The sequence below is a fragment of the Dama dama genome, chromosome X (assembly GCF_033118175.1).
Source record: "Dama dama isolate Ldn47 chromosome X, ASM3311817v1, whole genome shotgun sequence".
In the NCBI taxonomy this organism is placed as follows: domain Eukaryota; kingdom Metazoa; phylum Chordata; class Mammalia; order Artiodactyla; family Cervidae; genus Dama; species Dama dama.
Window position 1 is genome coordinate 97,795,005 of NC_083714.1, and position 17,699 is coordinate 97,812,703.

A 17,699-nucleotide genomic window follows, 5' to 3' on the forward strand; every position below is an offset into this window, starting at 1 on the left:
TCGGGTAGAGAGAGAGGTGGGAGAGGGGATCAGAATGGGGAATACATGTAAATCCATGGCTGATTCATGTCAATGTATGACAAAAACCACTACAATATTGTAAAGTAATTAGCCTCCAACTAATAAAAATAAGTGAAAAAAAAAATAAAGTGAGGGAAAATAATAGTGCCTAGCTCTTGGATTTGTAATGAAGATTGAAATAACTAAGATACATAAAGTACAATAGAAGAGTGCCCAGTACATAGTAAGTGCCTTTAAACTGCTGTTTATTACTGTTATTAGTTGGGGTGGCTCTAGGAACTGCGGTTATATGTTTAAGAAGTTGCTTTGGGTGTGCTTGGTAGACCTGTCTAGTATCTTAGAGAGTTCAAACGCTCTGTTTGGGCGTAAAGTTTGACTTGGGAACCAGCTAATAATGTGACTTTCTGTAGGTGATCACACCACAGCGAAATGTTACGCTGGCTGCACCCAATCGGAAAGACATGGAAGAATGGATTAACGTCATAAAAACCGTGCAACAGGGAGAAATTCGTAAGGTAGGGGAAATAATAGAGAATCCACTCAACTCTCATGAGTAAACACTTAATTGACTGCATTAGCTAAGCCACCTTTCAAACAGTGCTTGGGCCTGGTGCACTGGGAAGACCCAGAGGAATCGGGTGGAGAGGGAGGTGGGAGGGGGGATCGGGATAGGGAATACGTGTAACTCCATGGCTGATTCATGTCAATGTATGACAAAACCCACTGAAATGTTGTGAAGTAATTAGCCTCCAATTAATAAAAAAAAAAAAACAGGGAAATAATAAAATGGAAGCAGATACCATCTGATCAGGAATTTTGGATGTATATCATTAGGAAATCTGTCTATAAATAGAATTAATTCACTTAGACGCAAACCTTGGTAAATATGCAGTTTAGATACCTCTGTACACATCCACTTTATATATAGATGTCACTGTTTGCTCAATGGATGAGGTACTCAAGATGTATGTGAGAAGCTAACTTAGATGTTCTTATGTTATTAATAGCATAGCTGCAATCAGCAGTCTTGACTTGAGTCTGCTGAGTGACTATAGTAACAACTAAGGAAACTGAGGCTCAAGGATAAGGAACCAGACCAAGACAAAATAATTACTCAGTTGCAAAGCCAAGATTTAGACCCAGGCTATGTGAATCCAAAGCCTATGTCTCTAACCATTATGCCCCTCTGCCTCTCTGTTTACCATTCACAACAAAGGAAATGTAGAGGGAGGAGCAAGGAACAGTCTTCCCCAAAGCATGGCAGGGTTCCTTTTCTCCTTAACAATACCAAGCCCTGGGCTACTGCTCCCTGCAACAAGTGGTGCTACCATTGCAACTCTGGGCTATGCCCTCTGCTCAGTCTTCTACAGACCTACTGCATTAGAAGTTATGTAAGTTCCAAGAGGGGAGGGATTTTTGTCATTTATTTACTTAGAGCAGTGTCTGGCACATAGTAGAGGCTCAATAAATACTCTTTGAATGAATAAATGAACCTGAGGGTAATCTTGGGCCCAGGGTTTAGAAAGAGAGTGATATATAGTTCATCCTAAAGCAAAGTTCTGCTGTAAAGGTTTTAGAGATAATGGGGAAGATTAATTCAAACTTAAAAAGAAACTGATATATAGGAGAAAAGGCCCTGTGGTACTCAAGAGGGATAATGGATTCTATAATCCCATAATCATAAGCTAGCAAACTTTATAAAAGCCGTTAAAAAGAAGTACAGAGAACCTATATATGAAAGGGGTCAAGTTTTCCAGTAAAATGCTAATGTTTTATTGTTTGAGAATTCAGGTTTTCTTTCTCTACTTGTTAGCAAAAATGCATATAAAAGTTAAAAAATATAACCTGATGTCTTAAGTAACTAGTAAAGGGTCGAGGATTGTTACAGATATTTGGGGTGGAACAGTGTAAAATAATAGGTAGTAATGTTGTTCAGTCGCTCAGAGGTGTCTGACTCTGGGACACCATGGACTGCAGCATGCTAGGCTTCCCTATCCTTCACCATCTCCTGGAGCTTGCTCAAACTCATGTCCATTGAGTCAGTGATGCCATCCAACCATCTCATCCTCTGTTGTCCCCTTCTGCTGCCTTCAATCTTTCCCAGCATCAGGGTCTTTTCTAATGAGTCGGTTCTTTGAATCAAGTGGCCAAAGTATTGGAGCTTCAACTTCAGCATCAGTCCTTCTAATGAATATTCAGGACTGATTTCCTTTAGGATTAACTCGTTTGATCTCCTTGCAGTCTAAGGGACTCTCAAGAGTCTTCTCAACACCACAACTCAAAAGCATCAATTCTTTGGTATTCAGCCTTCTTTATGGTCCAACTCTCACATCCATACATGACTACTGGAAAAACCAAAGCTTTGACTATATGGACCTTTGTCAGAAAAGTAATGTCTCTGCTTTTTAATGTGCTGTCTAGGGTTTGTCATGGCTTTCTTCCAAGGAGCAAGTGTCTTTTAATTTCATGGCTGCGGTCACTATCTGCATGATTAAAGTCTTTTTCTTTAGTCTTTAGTCTTTCTTTAGTCTTTAGTCTTTCTTTAGTCCTTAGTCTTTATCAACACTGAACATTGATATCTTAGGAATCAGTGAACTAAAATGGACAGGAATGGGAGAATTTAATTCAGGTAACCATTATATCTACTACTGTGGGCAAGAATCCCTTAGAAGAATTGGAGCAGCCCTCATAGTTAACAAAAGAGACTGAAGTGCAGTACTTGGGTTCAACTTCAAAAATGACAAAATGATCTCAGCTTGTTTCCAAGTAAACCGTTCAATATCACAGTAATACAAGTCTATGCCCCAACCACTGATGCCAAAAAGGCTGAAGTTGACCATGTTTATGAAGACCCACAGCACCTTCTAGAAGTAACACCAAAAAAAGATGTCCTTTTCATCATAGGGGATTGGAATGCAAAAGTAGGAAGTGAAGAGATACCCAGAATAACAGGCAAGTTTGGCCTTGGAGCACAAAATGAAGCAGGGCAAAGGCTAACAGAGTTTTGTCAAGAGAAAACACTGGTCATAGCAAATACCCTTTTTCAACAACAAGGGATGACTCTACACATGGACATAACCAGACAGTCATACAGAAATCAGATTGATTATATTCTTGGCAGCTAAAGATGGAGAAGCTCTATACAGTCAGCAAAAACAAGACCAGCAGCTGAATATGGCTCAGATCATGAGCTCCTTATTGTAAAATTAAGGCCTAAATTGAAGAAAGTAAGGAAAACCACTAGATCATTCAGGTATGACCTAAATCAAACCCCTTATGATTATACAGTGGAGGTGACAAATAGATTCAAGGGATTAGATCTGGTAGACAGAGTGCCTAAAGAACTGTGGACAGGTTAGTGACATTGTACAGAAGGCAATGACCAACACCAACCCCAAGAAAAAGAAATGCAAGAAGGCAAAGTGGTTATCTGAGGAGGCTTTACAAATAGCTAAGGAAAGAAGAGAAGCAAAAGTCAAGAGAGAAAGGGTAAGATATACCTGAATGATTGTAGAACTCCAGAGAATAGCAAGGAGAGATGAGAAGGATTTCTTAAGTAACCAATGCAAAGAAATAGGGAAAACAATAGAATGGGAAAGACTAGCGATCTTGTCAAGAAAATTGGAGATACCAAGGGAACATTTCATGAAAAGATGGGCACAATAAAGGACAGAAAAGGCAAGGACCTAAAAGAAGCAGAGGAGATTAAAAAGAGGTGGCAAGGATACACAAAGCTATACAAAGAAGGTCTTAATGACCCAGATAACCACGATGGTGTGGTCACTCACTTAGAGTCAGATATCCTGGAGTGTGAAATTAAGTGGGCCTTAGAAAGTATTAGTATGAACAAAGCTAGTGGAGGTGATGAAATTCCAGCTGAGTTATTTAAAATACTAAAAACAATGATGCTGTTAAAGTGCTATACTCAATATGTCAGCAAATTTGGAAAACCCAGCTATGGCCGCAGGACTGGAAAAGGTCAGTTTTCATTCCAATCCCAAAGAAAGGCAAGGCCAAAGAATGTGCAAACTACCATACACTTGTGCTCATTTCACATGCTAGCATGTTAATGCTCAAAATTCTTCAAGTTGGGCTTCAACAATATGTGATCTGAGAACTTCCAGATGTACAAGCTGGATTTAGAAAAGGCAGAGGAACCAGAGATCAAATTGCCAACATCTGCTGGATCATAGAAAAAGCAAGGGAATTTCAGAAAAACATCTACTTTTGCTTCATTGACTACACAAAAGCTTTTGTGTGGATCACAACAAACTGGAAAATGCTTAAAGAGATGGGAATACCAGACCACCTTAGCTGCCTCATGAGAAACCTGTATGTAGCTCAAGAGGCAGCAGTTAGAACTGGACATGGAACAACTATGTGGTTCAAAATTGGGAAAGGAGTGTGACAAGGCTGTATATTGTCACCCTCCTTATTTAACTTATAGGCAGAGTACATCACTCGAAATGCTGGACTGGACAAATCACAAGCTGGAATCATGATTACTGGGAGAAATATCAGCAACCTCAGATATGCAGATGATACCATTCTAATGGCAGAAAGCGAAAAGGAACTAAAGAGCCTCTTGATAAGGGTGAAAGGAGAGTGAAAAAAAACTGGCTTAAAACTCAACATTCAAAAAAACTAAGATCATGGCATCTGGTCCCATCACTTCATGACAAACAGAAGGGGAAAAAGTAGAAGCAGTGACAGATTTTCTTTTCTTGGGCTCCAAAATCACCACAGATGGTACTTGCAGCCATGAAATTAAAAGATGCTTGCTCCTTGGAAGGAAAACTATGACAAACCTAGACAATGTATTAAAAAGCAGAGACATCATTTTGCTGACAAAGGTCTGATATAGCTATGATTTTTCCAGTAATCATGTACATATGTGAGAACTTGACCCTAAAGAAAGCTGAACACTGAAAAACTGATGCTTTTGAATTGTGGTGATGGAGAAGACTCTTGAGAGTCCCTTGACTGCAAGGAGATCAAACTGGTCAATCCTAAAGGAAATCAACACTGAATAGTCACTGGAAAGACTGTTGTTGAAGCTGAAGCTCCAATATTTTGGCTCCCTGATGCGAAGAAATGACTCGTTGGAAAAGACCCTGATGCTGGGAAAGATTTAGGTCAGTAGGAGATGGGGGTGGCAGAGGATGAGATGGTTAGATAGAATCACCATTGAGTTGGAAGATAGTGGAGGACAGATGAGCCTGGTGTGCTACAGTCCATGAAGTCCCAAAGAGTCAGACTGGACTTAGCAAGTGAACATCAACAACAGCATATGTAATTAAATTACTTTACTGTACCTGGATCTAACACAATATTGTAAATCAACTATACTTCAGTATTTAAAAACAGAAATAACACAAGAGGTAATAAGTCCTGACAAGATTGTGGAGAAAAGAGATTAATAATAAATTATTATTGGTACAGGCCTTATAGAAAGTAGCATTGAAGTTTCTCAAAGTATTAAAAATATAACTACCTTATGCTCCAGCAATTCCATTCTGGGTATATATAGCTATAGGACATGAAATCAGGATCTTGAATATGTATCATCACTCTCATGTTTCTTTCAGCATTATTCACAGTAACCAAGATATGGATGTAACCTAAATGTCCCTCAGTGGATTAATGGGTTAAAAATGTAATATTTTTATATACAAATACAATGGGATATTGTTCAACCTTTAAAAAGAAGGAAATCTTGCCAGTTGTAATAATATGGATGAACCTGGAAGACATTATGCTAAGTTAAATAAGCCAGACACAGAAAGACAGTATTGTATGTCTTAATTTATATGTGGCAACTAAAATAAACTCAGTCCCCAGGAGAAGGAAATAGCAACCCACTCCAGTATTCTTACCTGGGCAATCTCATGGACAGAGTAACCTGGTGGGCTACAGTTCATGGGGTCACAAAGAGTTGGACCCCAAACTTCTTATTGGGGTTGGACAGCAAGAACTTGGACTGCTACAACAAGTCCACAAATTGTGTGAATTAAGAAACTTAATCTGTCACAGTTCTGGAGTTTAGAATTCCAAAATCAGTGTATTGGCAGGGCCATGGTCTCCTGAAGCCTCTAGAAGAGAATCCTTCTTTACCTCTTCTTAACTTCTAGTGATTACAGGCATTCCTTGGCATTCCTTCACTTGTAAACACATCATTCCAACCTCACCCTCTGTCAGCACTTGCTGTTCTCTCCTGTGACTATGTCTGAATTTCCCTCTTCTTATAAGGACAGTAGTCACTGGTTTAGGGCCTACTCTAATCCACTGTGTGTGTGTGTGTGTGTGTGTGTGTGTGTCGCTCAGTCGTGTCCGACTCTTTGTGACCCCACAGACTGTAGCTCGCCAGGCTCCTCTGTCCATGGAATTCTCCAGGCAAGAATACTGGAGTGGATTGCCATTCCCTTCTCCAGTGAATCTTCCCAACCCAGGGATCAAACCCAGGTCTCCTGCATTGTGGGCAGATTCTTTACTGTCTGAACTGCCAGGGAACCCCAATCCATTATGACCACATCTTAAATTGATTGCATCTATAAAGATCCTATTTTCAAATAAGATCACATTCACAGATACTAGGTATTTGAACATATTTTGGCAAGGGACATAATTCAGCATACAACACATACTCAGGGTTGTGTGCATCAAAGTTTCCTTATACAATAAGATGCACATAAGGAATATAAATCCCATTTCCTCTACTGCTGAACCAAAACAATGTCCATTTTATATATGTTTATATTATGTAGCCACTTGTACCATGAAATTCAGTATTCTACTCAGAGTTCTTCACTTCTTCCATTTGTCCTATAGAATCTTGAACACTATAGGAGAGCTCACTTGTAACTCTATACTAGAAGGATCTGTTTAGGAAGTTGTCTCCTACAGTAGGCTATGAGCTCCTTGAGGGCAAAAACTATGGATCATGCATCTCTACATCTCTAGTTCCTAGCTTTGTAGATGACACAAAGTAGCTCTTAGTAATTATTGGAGGAGAGGGGGAAGCTGGAAGGAAGGAAGGTACTTGTAGAGTTATAATCTTGTGGCTTGGGAAATGGAAAGGTGCTGGTTGCTCAGTATGTCAAGACCAAGTCTATCTCATTTCCTCATGACTCTCCACTCTCTACTCTGATCTTCTTGGAACTTTGCCAGGGTGTCAATATAAAAAAAATAATACAATCACAAAGTGACCTCATACTAGATGAGCCTTTGTCTCATCCAAGTAGCTTTTCCTTCCAGAAGCTTCCTGGTCAACAGCAGTTTAGCACATAAATAGCATGCCAGAGAGGGAAGCAGGGTTCAAAGAGTACCATATACAGGCTATGTTTTAGATGACTAATTCCTATAAATTAATCAAAGTTGAAGACTAAATGTGCTAGGTCCCTCAATAGTGCCCTCTTTGCTCCCCCTCTTTTTTCCTCTCTCTCCTATCCTCTCTCTCTCTCTCTCTCTCTCTCTCTCTCGGACCACTATCAGGAAGAACGTGTATTTCATTTTAAGGTCTTATGCCTTTACATGCCCAAATGATTATAACATCAAGAATAAATAGCTGAATGTGTATACCTATGTCTACATTCGAGAGGAAGGCAGAGGAAGAAGAGATTAGGCATTCACAGGAATTAGAGAAAAGGTGGAAGTGTCCTGTGGAATGCACACCCAGAATAAATTGGAGGGTTTTTGGTGCCCACCCCTCCCCCTTCTCCTTTTAACCCCAAAACTAGTTGATGTTATACCCTGTGCCTGCCCAACAGTCATGAGAAATAGGCTGTGTTAAACAAATGCAGCACTTACAGGCAGGTTAATAGTAAACATCAAATTCAATACCATGAAAGAGGGACACCAAACAGAATGCCATTTCAAGAGGGCAGAGACTTTGTCTTATTCATCACTATATCCCCAGTGCCTTGAAAAGTGCCAAGCACATAGTAGTTACTCGGTAAATATTTAATGAATTTTGAATGAATTGAATTGATTAACCAGAAAATTTCTATAGGCAGTCAGAGCATGGTATTCAGAAAAGAATGCTTTGGCCAGAAGCTTCTGAAATGAAACTGTTGTCCCAGAAATGCAGTTCTCTACTCACTTGGCAGCAGTAAGCCAGGAAGGGTAACATATATCTTCAGGAGGAAGCTAAAGCCTGACAAGCATTCCTTAGCCCGGGGTCAGAGCCCTACTTCCTCTCTTTCTTGCCTGGTCAGAGGATTTGGAACCCATGCGCCCTGCACTGGGAGTGTGGAGTCTTAATCACTGGACTGCCAGGGAATTCCACCCCCTCATTCTTTTTCCCTTTCCAAAACCACTGGGGAAAAAAATAGAGATGGGAGGTTTATTGTCAGCTCAACTTTGATTCTTACTCTTCACATGCTCTGACACCTTATATAGCTGGCCATTTCACCCTTAGCATCAGGTTTTCTGGCTTTCCCTAATCCATCTCTGTGATTAACTCTCTATTCTTTGTTCTCTTTTATTTATTTTAGATACCTGCAGCAGAAAACAACCCTTTTCTTACTGGAATGCACTACTGGTATTCGAGCCACAGTCCCCGGACCCAGCACTGCAATGTTTGTCGGGGGAGCATTCCTGCCTTATCTCAAAATGTTATCATCTGTGAAGGTAACTTTCTGATTCCTTTAGGAAGTGGAGCTCAGTGGGTGGAGACAGGGGTGAAAAAGTTCATGTGGCTTTAGTATCATTCACTCAAACCACATGACTGACTCTAGTGTAAGATTAAACATGATATTTAACAGACTGGGAAAAGAGGATGGGAGGAAACTGGCATGAGGGAGAATTTTCATGAATCAAAAGAGAGGGTTGGATCTGGGAGGACTGGACAATACAGTCACATGGTTGAAAAAAAAAAACAAACAGAAAATCACCTCTTTTTTATCATCAATTTCCATTCAAGTTGGGTAGTAGAAAATTTGGCCAGGAAGAATAAAGAGAAACTGAAATATATGGAAAATAAGCCTTTGGAGTTAAGTCATAACTTCTTAGATGCATCTAGGTTCTAGCTTTTAGAGCAGCTTAGGGAAAGAAATTAGAATCTTCATTGTCACCAGATTAACATCCATTTTTTTTCTTCTTTTTACAGTGTGCAAAGTAAAGTCTCACAGATTATGTGCTTTAAGAGCAAACAAAGATTGCAAATGGAATACATTATCCATTACTGATGACCTCCTCATGCCTGCAGATGAAGTAGTGAGTACCAGCCATGCTTTCTCGTAATCACCCTTTTTTACATCTCCCCTTCAGTCAGGACACACAGACAACCCAAGTAGGCGTGTTCCCTAAGCTCGTGATCCAACAAATCTATAAGAATGAAAGCCTCCTCCCATCTCCCACCTGTCATTGGTCACTAGTATCGAAGTAGGGAGAGCAGGACAATGGAGAACTTCCTTAGGGTTATCTAGTGTCCTCCAAGGGGTAGTATGGTTATTCCAGCTGGCCTTCCTCTCTTTATATCTCTAACTTCTATATCTTGTCTCTTTTTATCCTTCAGAAAACCATGCCTCATCAATGGGTAGAAGGAAACATATCTGCCAGTTCTCAGTGCGCAGTATGTCATGAGAACTGTGGCAGTTACCAGAGACTTCAAGATTTCCGGTGTCTCTGGTGTAATTCTACGGTAAGACTCTTCTCATCTCCTTGATACTTAAGAGAATTGACTTCTAGAGAAGGGGTGGATTGGAGGTTGATTGTGCCTACATATAGATAGAAATCTCAGTGACCCTTACTCAGATATAGATTATACAGATTCTATAGTGTAGAACTCAATATCCTACCTTTCTAAAATTTGCTATGAAGTCTTTGAGAGAAAGATGTAATACTCCCTCTTATCTTTGAGGGTCTTAAATGATGAAGCCTGCTAGCAAATGGGAAGAGCTGAACACTTTTATGACATTATGGTCAATTAAAAAATTTGTTCTCGGTATACCCTTAAGAAACCTCCTGCTTTCCTCATTTATCATTTCCTAGGAAATTGTAATCTTTGTTCATTAATAATGGTTAATAATATTAGTACATTATTACTGCCACTATATATTATTTTATATACATGACCTCATTTAATCTTACAACAACCCTAAACCAACCCTCATTGTCCCCATTTACAGAAGGGGAAAGTGAGGTCCAGAAAAGTGAAGTGATTTGCTCAAGGTCATGCAGCCAGTAAGCAAAACAGTCTTGATTTATACATAATTGTGCAAAAAACTGTGCTCTTAACTACAACATTACCATACCTTTATACCAGTGGTTCTCAGCTGGGGTTATTTTCTCCCACCCCCAGGACACATTTGACAATGTCTGGAGAATTTTTTGTATCCAATGATATTCTGATGGAATTTTTTCTATTTATTGAAGTATAGATGTTTTATGATATTATATAAATTTTAGGGGTACAAAATGATGATTCACAAATTTTAAAGTTTATACTCCATTTATATATATTATAAAATATTGCCTATATTCCCTGTGCTGTTCTATATATCCTTGTAGCTTATTTATTTCATACATAATATTAATAATTTGTACCCCTTAATACCCTACCCCTATCTTCACCTCCCCTCTTCCTTCTCCTCACTAGTAAACACAGGTTTGTTCTCTATACCTGTGGGTCTATTTCTTTTTTGTTATATTCACTAGTTCATTTTTTAGATTCTGTATATAAAAGAATACACAGTATTTGTCTTTCTCTGTCTGACTTATTTCACTTAGCATAATACTCTCAAGGTCCATCCATGTCAGTGCAAATGGCAAATTTTCATTCTTTTAAATGTCAGAGTACTATTCCATTATATATAACAGAAAAAAAAAGAACTTTTTAGCCACTCCAACTTTTACATATGTAACAGTTGTTCTTTATCAATTCGTCTGTTGATGGGCACTAAGTAAGGATGCTTCCATATCTTCACTATTACAAAATATGCTGCTGTGAACATTGAGGTGCATGTATATTTTTGAATTAATGTTTTCTTCAGATATATAGCCAGAAGTAGGATTATTGGATCCTAGGAGCCTAGCAAGCTATAGTCCATAGGGTCACAGAGTTGGACACAACTGAAGTGACTGAACACGCATGTGATACCTCTATGTTTAGTTTTTTGAGGAACCTCTATACTGTTTTCCATAGTGGCTGTACCAGTTTACATTCCCACCAACAGTATACTAGGGTTCCATTTTCTCCACATCCTTGCCCACATTTGTCATTTGTGGTCTTTTTGATGATAACCATTCTGACAGGTGTGATGTGATATCTCATAGTGGCTTTGATGTGCATTCCCCTGATAATTAGTGATGTTGAGCATCTTTTCATGTGCCTGTTGGTGTTCTATATATCTTCTTTGGAAAAATTGTCTATTTAGGTCTTCTGCCCATTTTTTTATTGGAAGATAATTGCTTTAGAATGTTGTGTTGGTTTCTACTGTACAAAAACATTCATCAGCCATAAATATAATATATATATTTATTTAGGCTCCCTCTTGAGCCTCCCTTCCATTTTTTAATTGGGTTGTTTTTAAATATTGAGTTGTATGAGCTATTTATATATTTTGGATATTAACCCCTTATTGGTCATATCATTTGCATATAGTTTCTTCCATTCTGTAGGGTGTCTTTTCATTTTGTTGATGGTTTCCTTTGCTATGAAAAAGCATTTAATTTTAACTGGACCCCATTCATTTATTTTTGCTTTTATTTCCTTGCCTTAGGAGACAGATAAAAAAATACTGTTATAATTTATGTCAAAGTGTGTTTTGCCTATATTCTTTTCTAGTAGTTTTATGGTTTCAGGTCTTATATTTAGGTCTTAAATCCATTTTGAGTTTACTTTTGTATATGGTATGAGAAAATGTTCTAATTTCACTTTTACATGTAGTTGCCCAGTTATCTCATTACCACTTATTGAAGAGACTGTCTTTTCTCCATAGTCTAGTCTTGCTTCCTTTTTTGTAGATTAACTTATCATAAGTGTGTGGGTATATTTCTGGGCTCTTTATTTTGTTCCAGTGATCTATATGTCTGTTTTAGTGCCATTACTATTGCCTATTGCTCTGTAGTAAGGTATGAAGTTAGGGAGTACTTCTTTCTCAAAAATTTTTTGAGGGTCTTTTTTTTTTTCAGGGGTTTTTGTCCCATACAAATTTTAGAATTATTTGTTCTAGTTCTGGAAAAATGCCATTGGTATTTTGATAGGGATTGCATCAGACCTGTAAATTTCCTTGGGTAATATGGTCATTTTAACAATTTTAATTCTTGCAATCCATGAAAAAGGTACACCTTTCCATCTGTTTGCGTTGTCTTTCATCAGTATATAAGTACAGGTCTTTTTACCTCCTTAGAAAAGTTTATTCTTACATATTTGATTGTTTTTGATGTTATTGTAAATAGGATTTTCCCATAATTGTCTGATGGTTCATTGTTAGTGGATAGAAATTCAACAGATTCCCATATAATTAATTTTGTATCCTGCAACTTTACTGAACTCATTGATGAGCTCTACTTGTTTTCTGACGGTGTCTTTAGGATTTTCTATATATAATATCATGTCATCTGCACATAGTGACATTTTTACTTCTTCCTTTCTAATGTGGATTCCTTATAATTCTTTTTTTGTCTGATTGCAGTGGCTAGGAATTCCAATACTGTTGAATAAAAACAGTGGGACTGTCTTTTCCTGATTGTCTTTTTCCTGATCTTAGAGGAAATGCTTTCAGCTTTGTGCTACTGTTGAATATGATGTTAGCTGTGGGATTATCGTATATGGCCTTTATTATGCTAAGGTATGTTCCTTCTATATACACTTTCTGGAGAGTTTTTTTATCACAAACGGATGTAGAATTAAAGAAAGCTGAGTGCCAAAGAATAGATGCTTTTGAACTGTGGTGTTGGAGAAGACTCTTGAGAGTCCCTAGGACTGCAAGGAAATCAAACCAGTCAATCCGAAAAGAAATCAGTCCTGAATATTCATTAGAAGGACTGATGCTGAAGCTGAAGCTCCAATGCTTTGGCTACCTGATGCAAAGAATTGACTCACTGGAAAAGACCCTAATACTGGGAAAGACTGAAGGCAGGATTAGAATGGGATAATAGAGGATGAGATGGTTGGATGGCATCACCAACTCAATGGACATGAGTTTGAGCAAACTCCGGAAGTTGGGGAAGGACAGGGAAGCCTGGCGTGCTGCAGTCCATGGGGTCACAAAGAGTTGACCATGACTGAGCGACTGAACTGAACTGACTGAACTGAGAATTCACCTGTGAAGCTATCTAGTCTTGGACTTTTGTTTCTTGGAAGTTGTTTCATTACTGATTCAATTAAATTATTGGTAGTTGATCTGTTCATATTTTCTATTTCTTCCTGGTTCAGTCTTGACAGATGGTACATTTCTAGGAATTTGTCCATTTCTTCTATGTTGACCATTTTATTGGTATATTATTATTTGTAGGCGTCTCATTATCCTTTGCATTTCTAAGGTATCAGTTGTAACTTCTCCATTGTCATTTATAATTTTATCCATTTGGGCCATCTCTCTTTTTTCTTTTCTTTTTTTTTTATTTACTTTTTTATTAGTTGGAGGCTACTTATTTCACAACATTTCAGTGGGTTTTGTCATACATTGATATGAATCAGCCATAGATTTACGCGTATTCCCCATCCCAATCCCCCCTCCCACCTCCCTCTCCACCTGATTCCTCTGGGTCTTCCCAGTGCACCAGGCCCGAGCACTTGTCTCATGCATCCCATCTGGGCTGGTGATCTGTTTCACTGTAGATAGTATACATGCTGTTCTTTTGAAACATCCCACCCTCACCTTCTCCCACAGAGTTCAAAAGTCTGTTCTGTATTTCTGTGTCTCTTTTTCTGTTTTGCATATAGGTTTATCATTACCATCTTTCTAAATTCCATATATATGTGTTAGTATGCTGTAATGTTCTTTATCTTTCTGGCTTACTTCACTCTGTATAAGGGGCTCCAGTTTCATCCATCTCATTAGGACTGGTTCAAATGAATTCTTTTTAACGGCTGAGTAATATTCCATAGTGTATATGTACCACAGCTTCCTTATCCATTCATCTGCTGATGGGCATCTAGGTTGCTTCCATGTCCTGGCTATTATAAACAGTGCTGCGATGAACATTGGGGTGCACGTGTCTCTTTCAGATCTGGTTTCCTCAGTGTGTATGCCCAGAAGTGGGATTGCTGGGTCATATGGCAGTTCTATTTCCAGTTTTTTAAGACATCTCCACACTGTTTTCCATAGTGGCTGTACTAGTTTGCATTCCCACCAACAGTGTAAGAGGGTTCCCTTTTCTCCACACCCTCTCCAGCATTTATTGCTTGTAGACTTTTGGATAGCAGCCATCCTGACTGGAATGTAATGGTATCTCACTGTGATTTTGATTTGCATTTCTCTGATAATGAGTGATGTTGAGCATCTTTTCATGTGTTTGTTAGCCATCTGTATGTCTTCTTTGGAGAAATGTCTGTTTAGTTCTTTGGCCCATTTTTTGATTGGGTCATTTATTTTTCTGGAATTGAGCTGCAGGAGTTGCTTGTATATTTTTGAGATTAATCCTTTGTCTGTTTCTTCATTTGCTATTATTTTCTCCCAATCTGAGGGCTGTCTTTTCACCTTGCGTATAGTTTCCTTTGTAGTGCAAAAGCTTTTAAGTTTCATTAGGTCCCATTTGTTTAGTTTTGCTTTTATTTCCAATATTCTGGGAGGTGGGTCATAGAGGATCTTGCTGTGATTTATGTTGGAGAGTGTTTTGCCTATGTTCTCCTCTAGGAGTTTTATAGTTTCTGGTCTTACATTTAGATCTTTAATCCATTTTGAGTTTATTTTTGTGTATGGTGTTAGAAAGTGTTCCAGTTCTCTCTTTTTTCTTGATGAGTCTGGCTAAGGGTCTATCAATTCTGTTTATCTTTTCAAAGAAATAACCCTTAGTTTTATTGATCTTTTCTACTGTATTTTAGTCTCCATTTTATTTATTTCTACTCCAATCTTTATGAATTTTCCTCTACCAACTTTGGGGTTTGATCTCTTTTTCTACTTCTTTTAGGTGTAAGGTTAGTTTCTTTGAGATTTTTTCTTTTTTTATTAGGTAAACTTATATCACTATTAAATTCTCTCTTAGAACTGCTTTGCTATGTCTCATATATTTTGGATTGTGTGTTTTCATTTTCATCAGTCTTCAGCCATTTTTTTTTTAATTTCTCTTTGAGTTCTTCAGTGATCCATTGGTTGTTTAGTAATATATTGTTTAGCCTCTGCATGTTTCTGTTTTTCACAGGTTTCTTTTTCTTTCTTTCTTTCTTTTTTTTTTTTTTTTTTGCTTTTAGTTGGTTTCTAGTTTCATAATATTGTGAAAAGAAAAGATGCTTTATATGATTTCAATTTTCTTAAGTTTCCCAAGGGGCCTTCCTGGTGGCCCAGATAGTAAAGAATCAGCCAGCAATGCAGGAAACCCAGGTTCAATCCCTGGGTTGGGAAGATTCACTGGAGAAGGGAATGGCTACCCAATCCAGTATTCTTGCCTGGAGAATCCCATGGACAGAGGAGCCTCGTGGGCTACAGTCCATGGGGTCACAAAGAGTTGGACATGACTGAGCAACTAAGCACATATACACACGCAAGTTTACTGAGGTTTGTTTTGTGATCTAGTATGTGATATATCCTGGAGAAAGTTCCTTGTACACTTGAAAATATGTGTATTCTGCTGCTATTTTTTCCCATTTATTTTTATTAGTTGGAGGCTAATTACTTTACAATATTGTAGTGGTTTTTGTCATACATTGACATGAATCAGCCATGGAGTTACATGTATTCCCCATCCCGATCCCCCCTCCCACCTCCCTCTCTACCCGATCCCTCTGGGTCTTCCCAGTGCACCGGGCCCGAGCACTTGTCTCATGCATCCAACCTGGGCTGGTGATCTGTTTCACCATAGATAATATACACGTTTTGATGCTGTTCTCTTGAAACGTCTGCTGCTTTTTGATGGAATATATACACATATATATTCCACTTTCTCTAATATGTCTTTTAAGTGTTTATTTCCCTTCTGGATGATCTGTTCATTGATGTAGTGGAGTATTAAAGTCCCCTCCTATTATTGTGTTACTATCAGTTTCTCCTTTATGTCTGTTAATATTTACTTCGTGCATTTAGGTGCTCCTATGTTGGGTGCATATATATTTACAATTGTTATACCTTCTTCTTGGAATGATCCCTTTATTATTATGTACTATCTTTCTTTCTCTCCTGTAATAGCTTTTGCTTTAAAGTTTTTTTGCCTGATAAAACTATTGCTATCCCCTTTTCTTTTCCATTTGCATGGAATAATGTTTTCTATCCCCTAACTTACAGTATATGTTTGTCTTTAGATCTGAAGCGAGTCTCTTTTAGGCAGTATATATACAGGTCTTGTTTTTGTATCCATTCAGCCACTCAATATCTTATGATTGGAGCACTGAGTCCTTTTACACTGAAAGTAAATACTGATAGGTATGTACTTATTGCCATTTTGTTCATTGTCTCTAGTCATTTTTAGTACTTTTTGTTCTTTTCTTCCCTTTACTCTCTTCTCTTATGATTTGATGACTATCTTTAGTGTTATGTTTGGATTCCTGTTTTGTCTTTTGTGTGTGTGTACCTATTATAGATTTTAAGTTTGTGGTTACCACGAGGTTTATATCTATATCTATACTTAATTGTTTTAAGTTACTGATCTCTTAATTTCAAATACATTTTAGCAATCCAACATTTGTACACTCCTCCCTTCACAATTTACTGTTTTTGACATCACATTTTGCATCTAACTCTTTTGTGTAATCCTTAACTATTTATTGCAGATATAGATTATTTTGTTCCTTTTTTCTTTTAACCTTCCTACTTTCTATGTGGTTGATTTTCTACCTTTGCTGTATATTTATTTTTTACCAATGAGCTTTTCTCGTTTGTAATTTTCATGTTTCTAGTTGTGGGCTTCTGTTTTTCACTTAGAGAAGTCTCTTTAACATTTGTACTACTTGTGTGGTGGTACTGAACCCTTTTATCTTTTGCTTGTCTGTATAGGTTTTCACCACTCCATCAATCTAAATGAGAGCCGTGCCAGGTAGCTTATTCTTGGTTATAGGTTTTCCCCCTTTCATCACTTTAAATATATCATGCCACTCCCTTCTAGCCTGCTGAAAAGTCCACTGATAGATTTATGGGAGTTCCCTTGTTTGTAATGTGTTGTTTTTTCCCTTATTGCTTCTATGGTGGCTCAGATGGTAAAGAATCTGCCTGCAGTGCAGGAGACCCGGGTTCAAATGCCTGGGTTGAGAAGATCCCCTGGAGAAGGGAATGGCAACCCTCTTCTGTATTCTTGCCTGGAGAAGTCCATGGAGAGAAGAGCCTGGCAGGCTACAGTCCATGGGGTTGCAAAGAGTCAGACATGACTGAGCATGACTTTCACCTCACTTCATTTTCATTTTTTCCATTTTAATTACAGTGTATCTTGGTGTGTCCCTCTTTGGTTTAATCCTGTATGGGTCACTCTGCACTTCCTGGATTTGAATGTCTGTTTACTTCCCAAATTAGGGAAATTTTCAGCTATTATTTCTTCAATTATGTTCTCAGCACCTTTCTCTCTTCTACTTCTGGGTTCCCTATAATGTG

At 38.1% G+C, this 17,699-nt stretch overlaps 1 protein-coding gene across 1 annotated transcript in view; it reads left to right on the forward strand.

The window, feature by feature from the left end:
• The window catches only part of DGKK (diacylglycerol kinase kappa), a 161,339-nt gene that overhangs the window by 53,706 nt on the left and 89,934 nt on the right, over positions 1-17,699 (forward strand). Inside the window, exons 6-9 of the mRNA XM_061137620.1 lie at positions 432-536; positions 8,514-8,649; positions 9,128-9,231; positions 9,536-9,661. Of these exons, the coding sequence (XP_060993603.1) occupies positions 432-536; positions 8,514-8,649; positions 9,128-9,231; positions 9,536-9,661 (471 nt within the window). The remainder of the gene's footprint in view (positions 1-431; positions 537-8,513; positions 8,650-9,127; positions 9,232-9,535; positions 9,662-17,699) is intronic.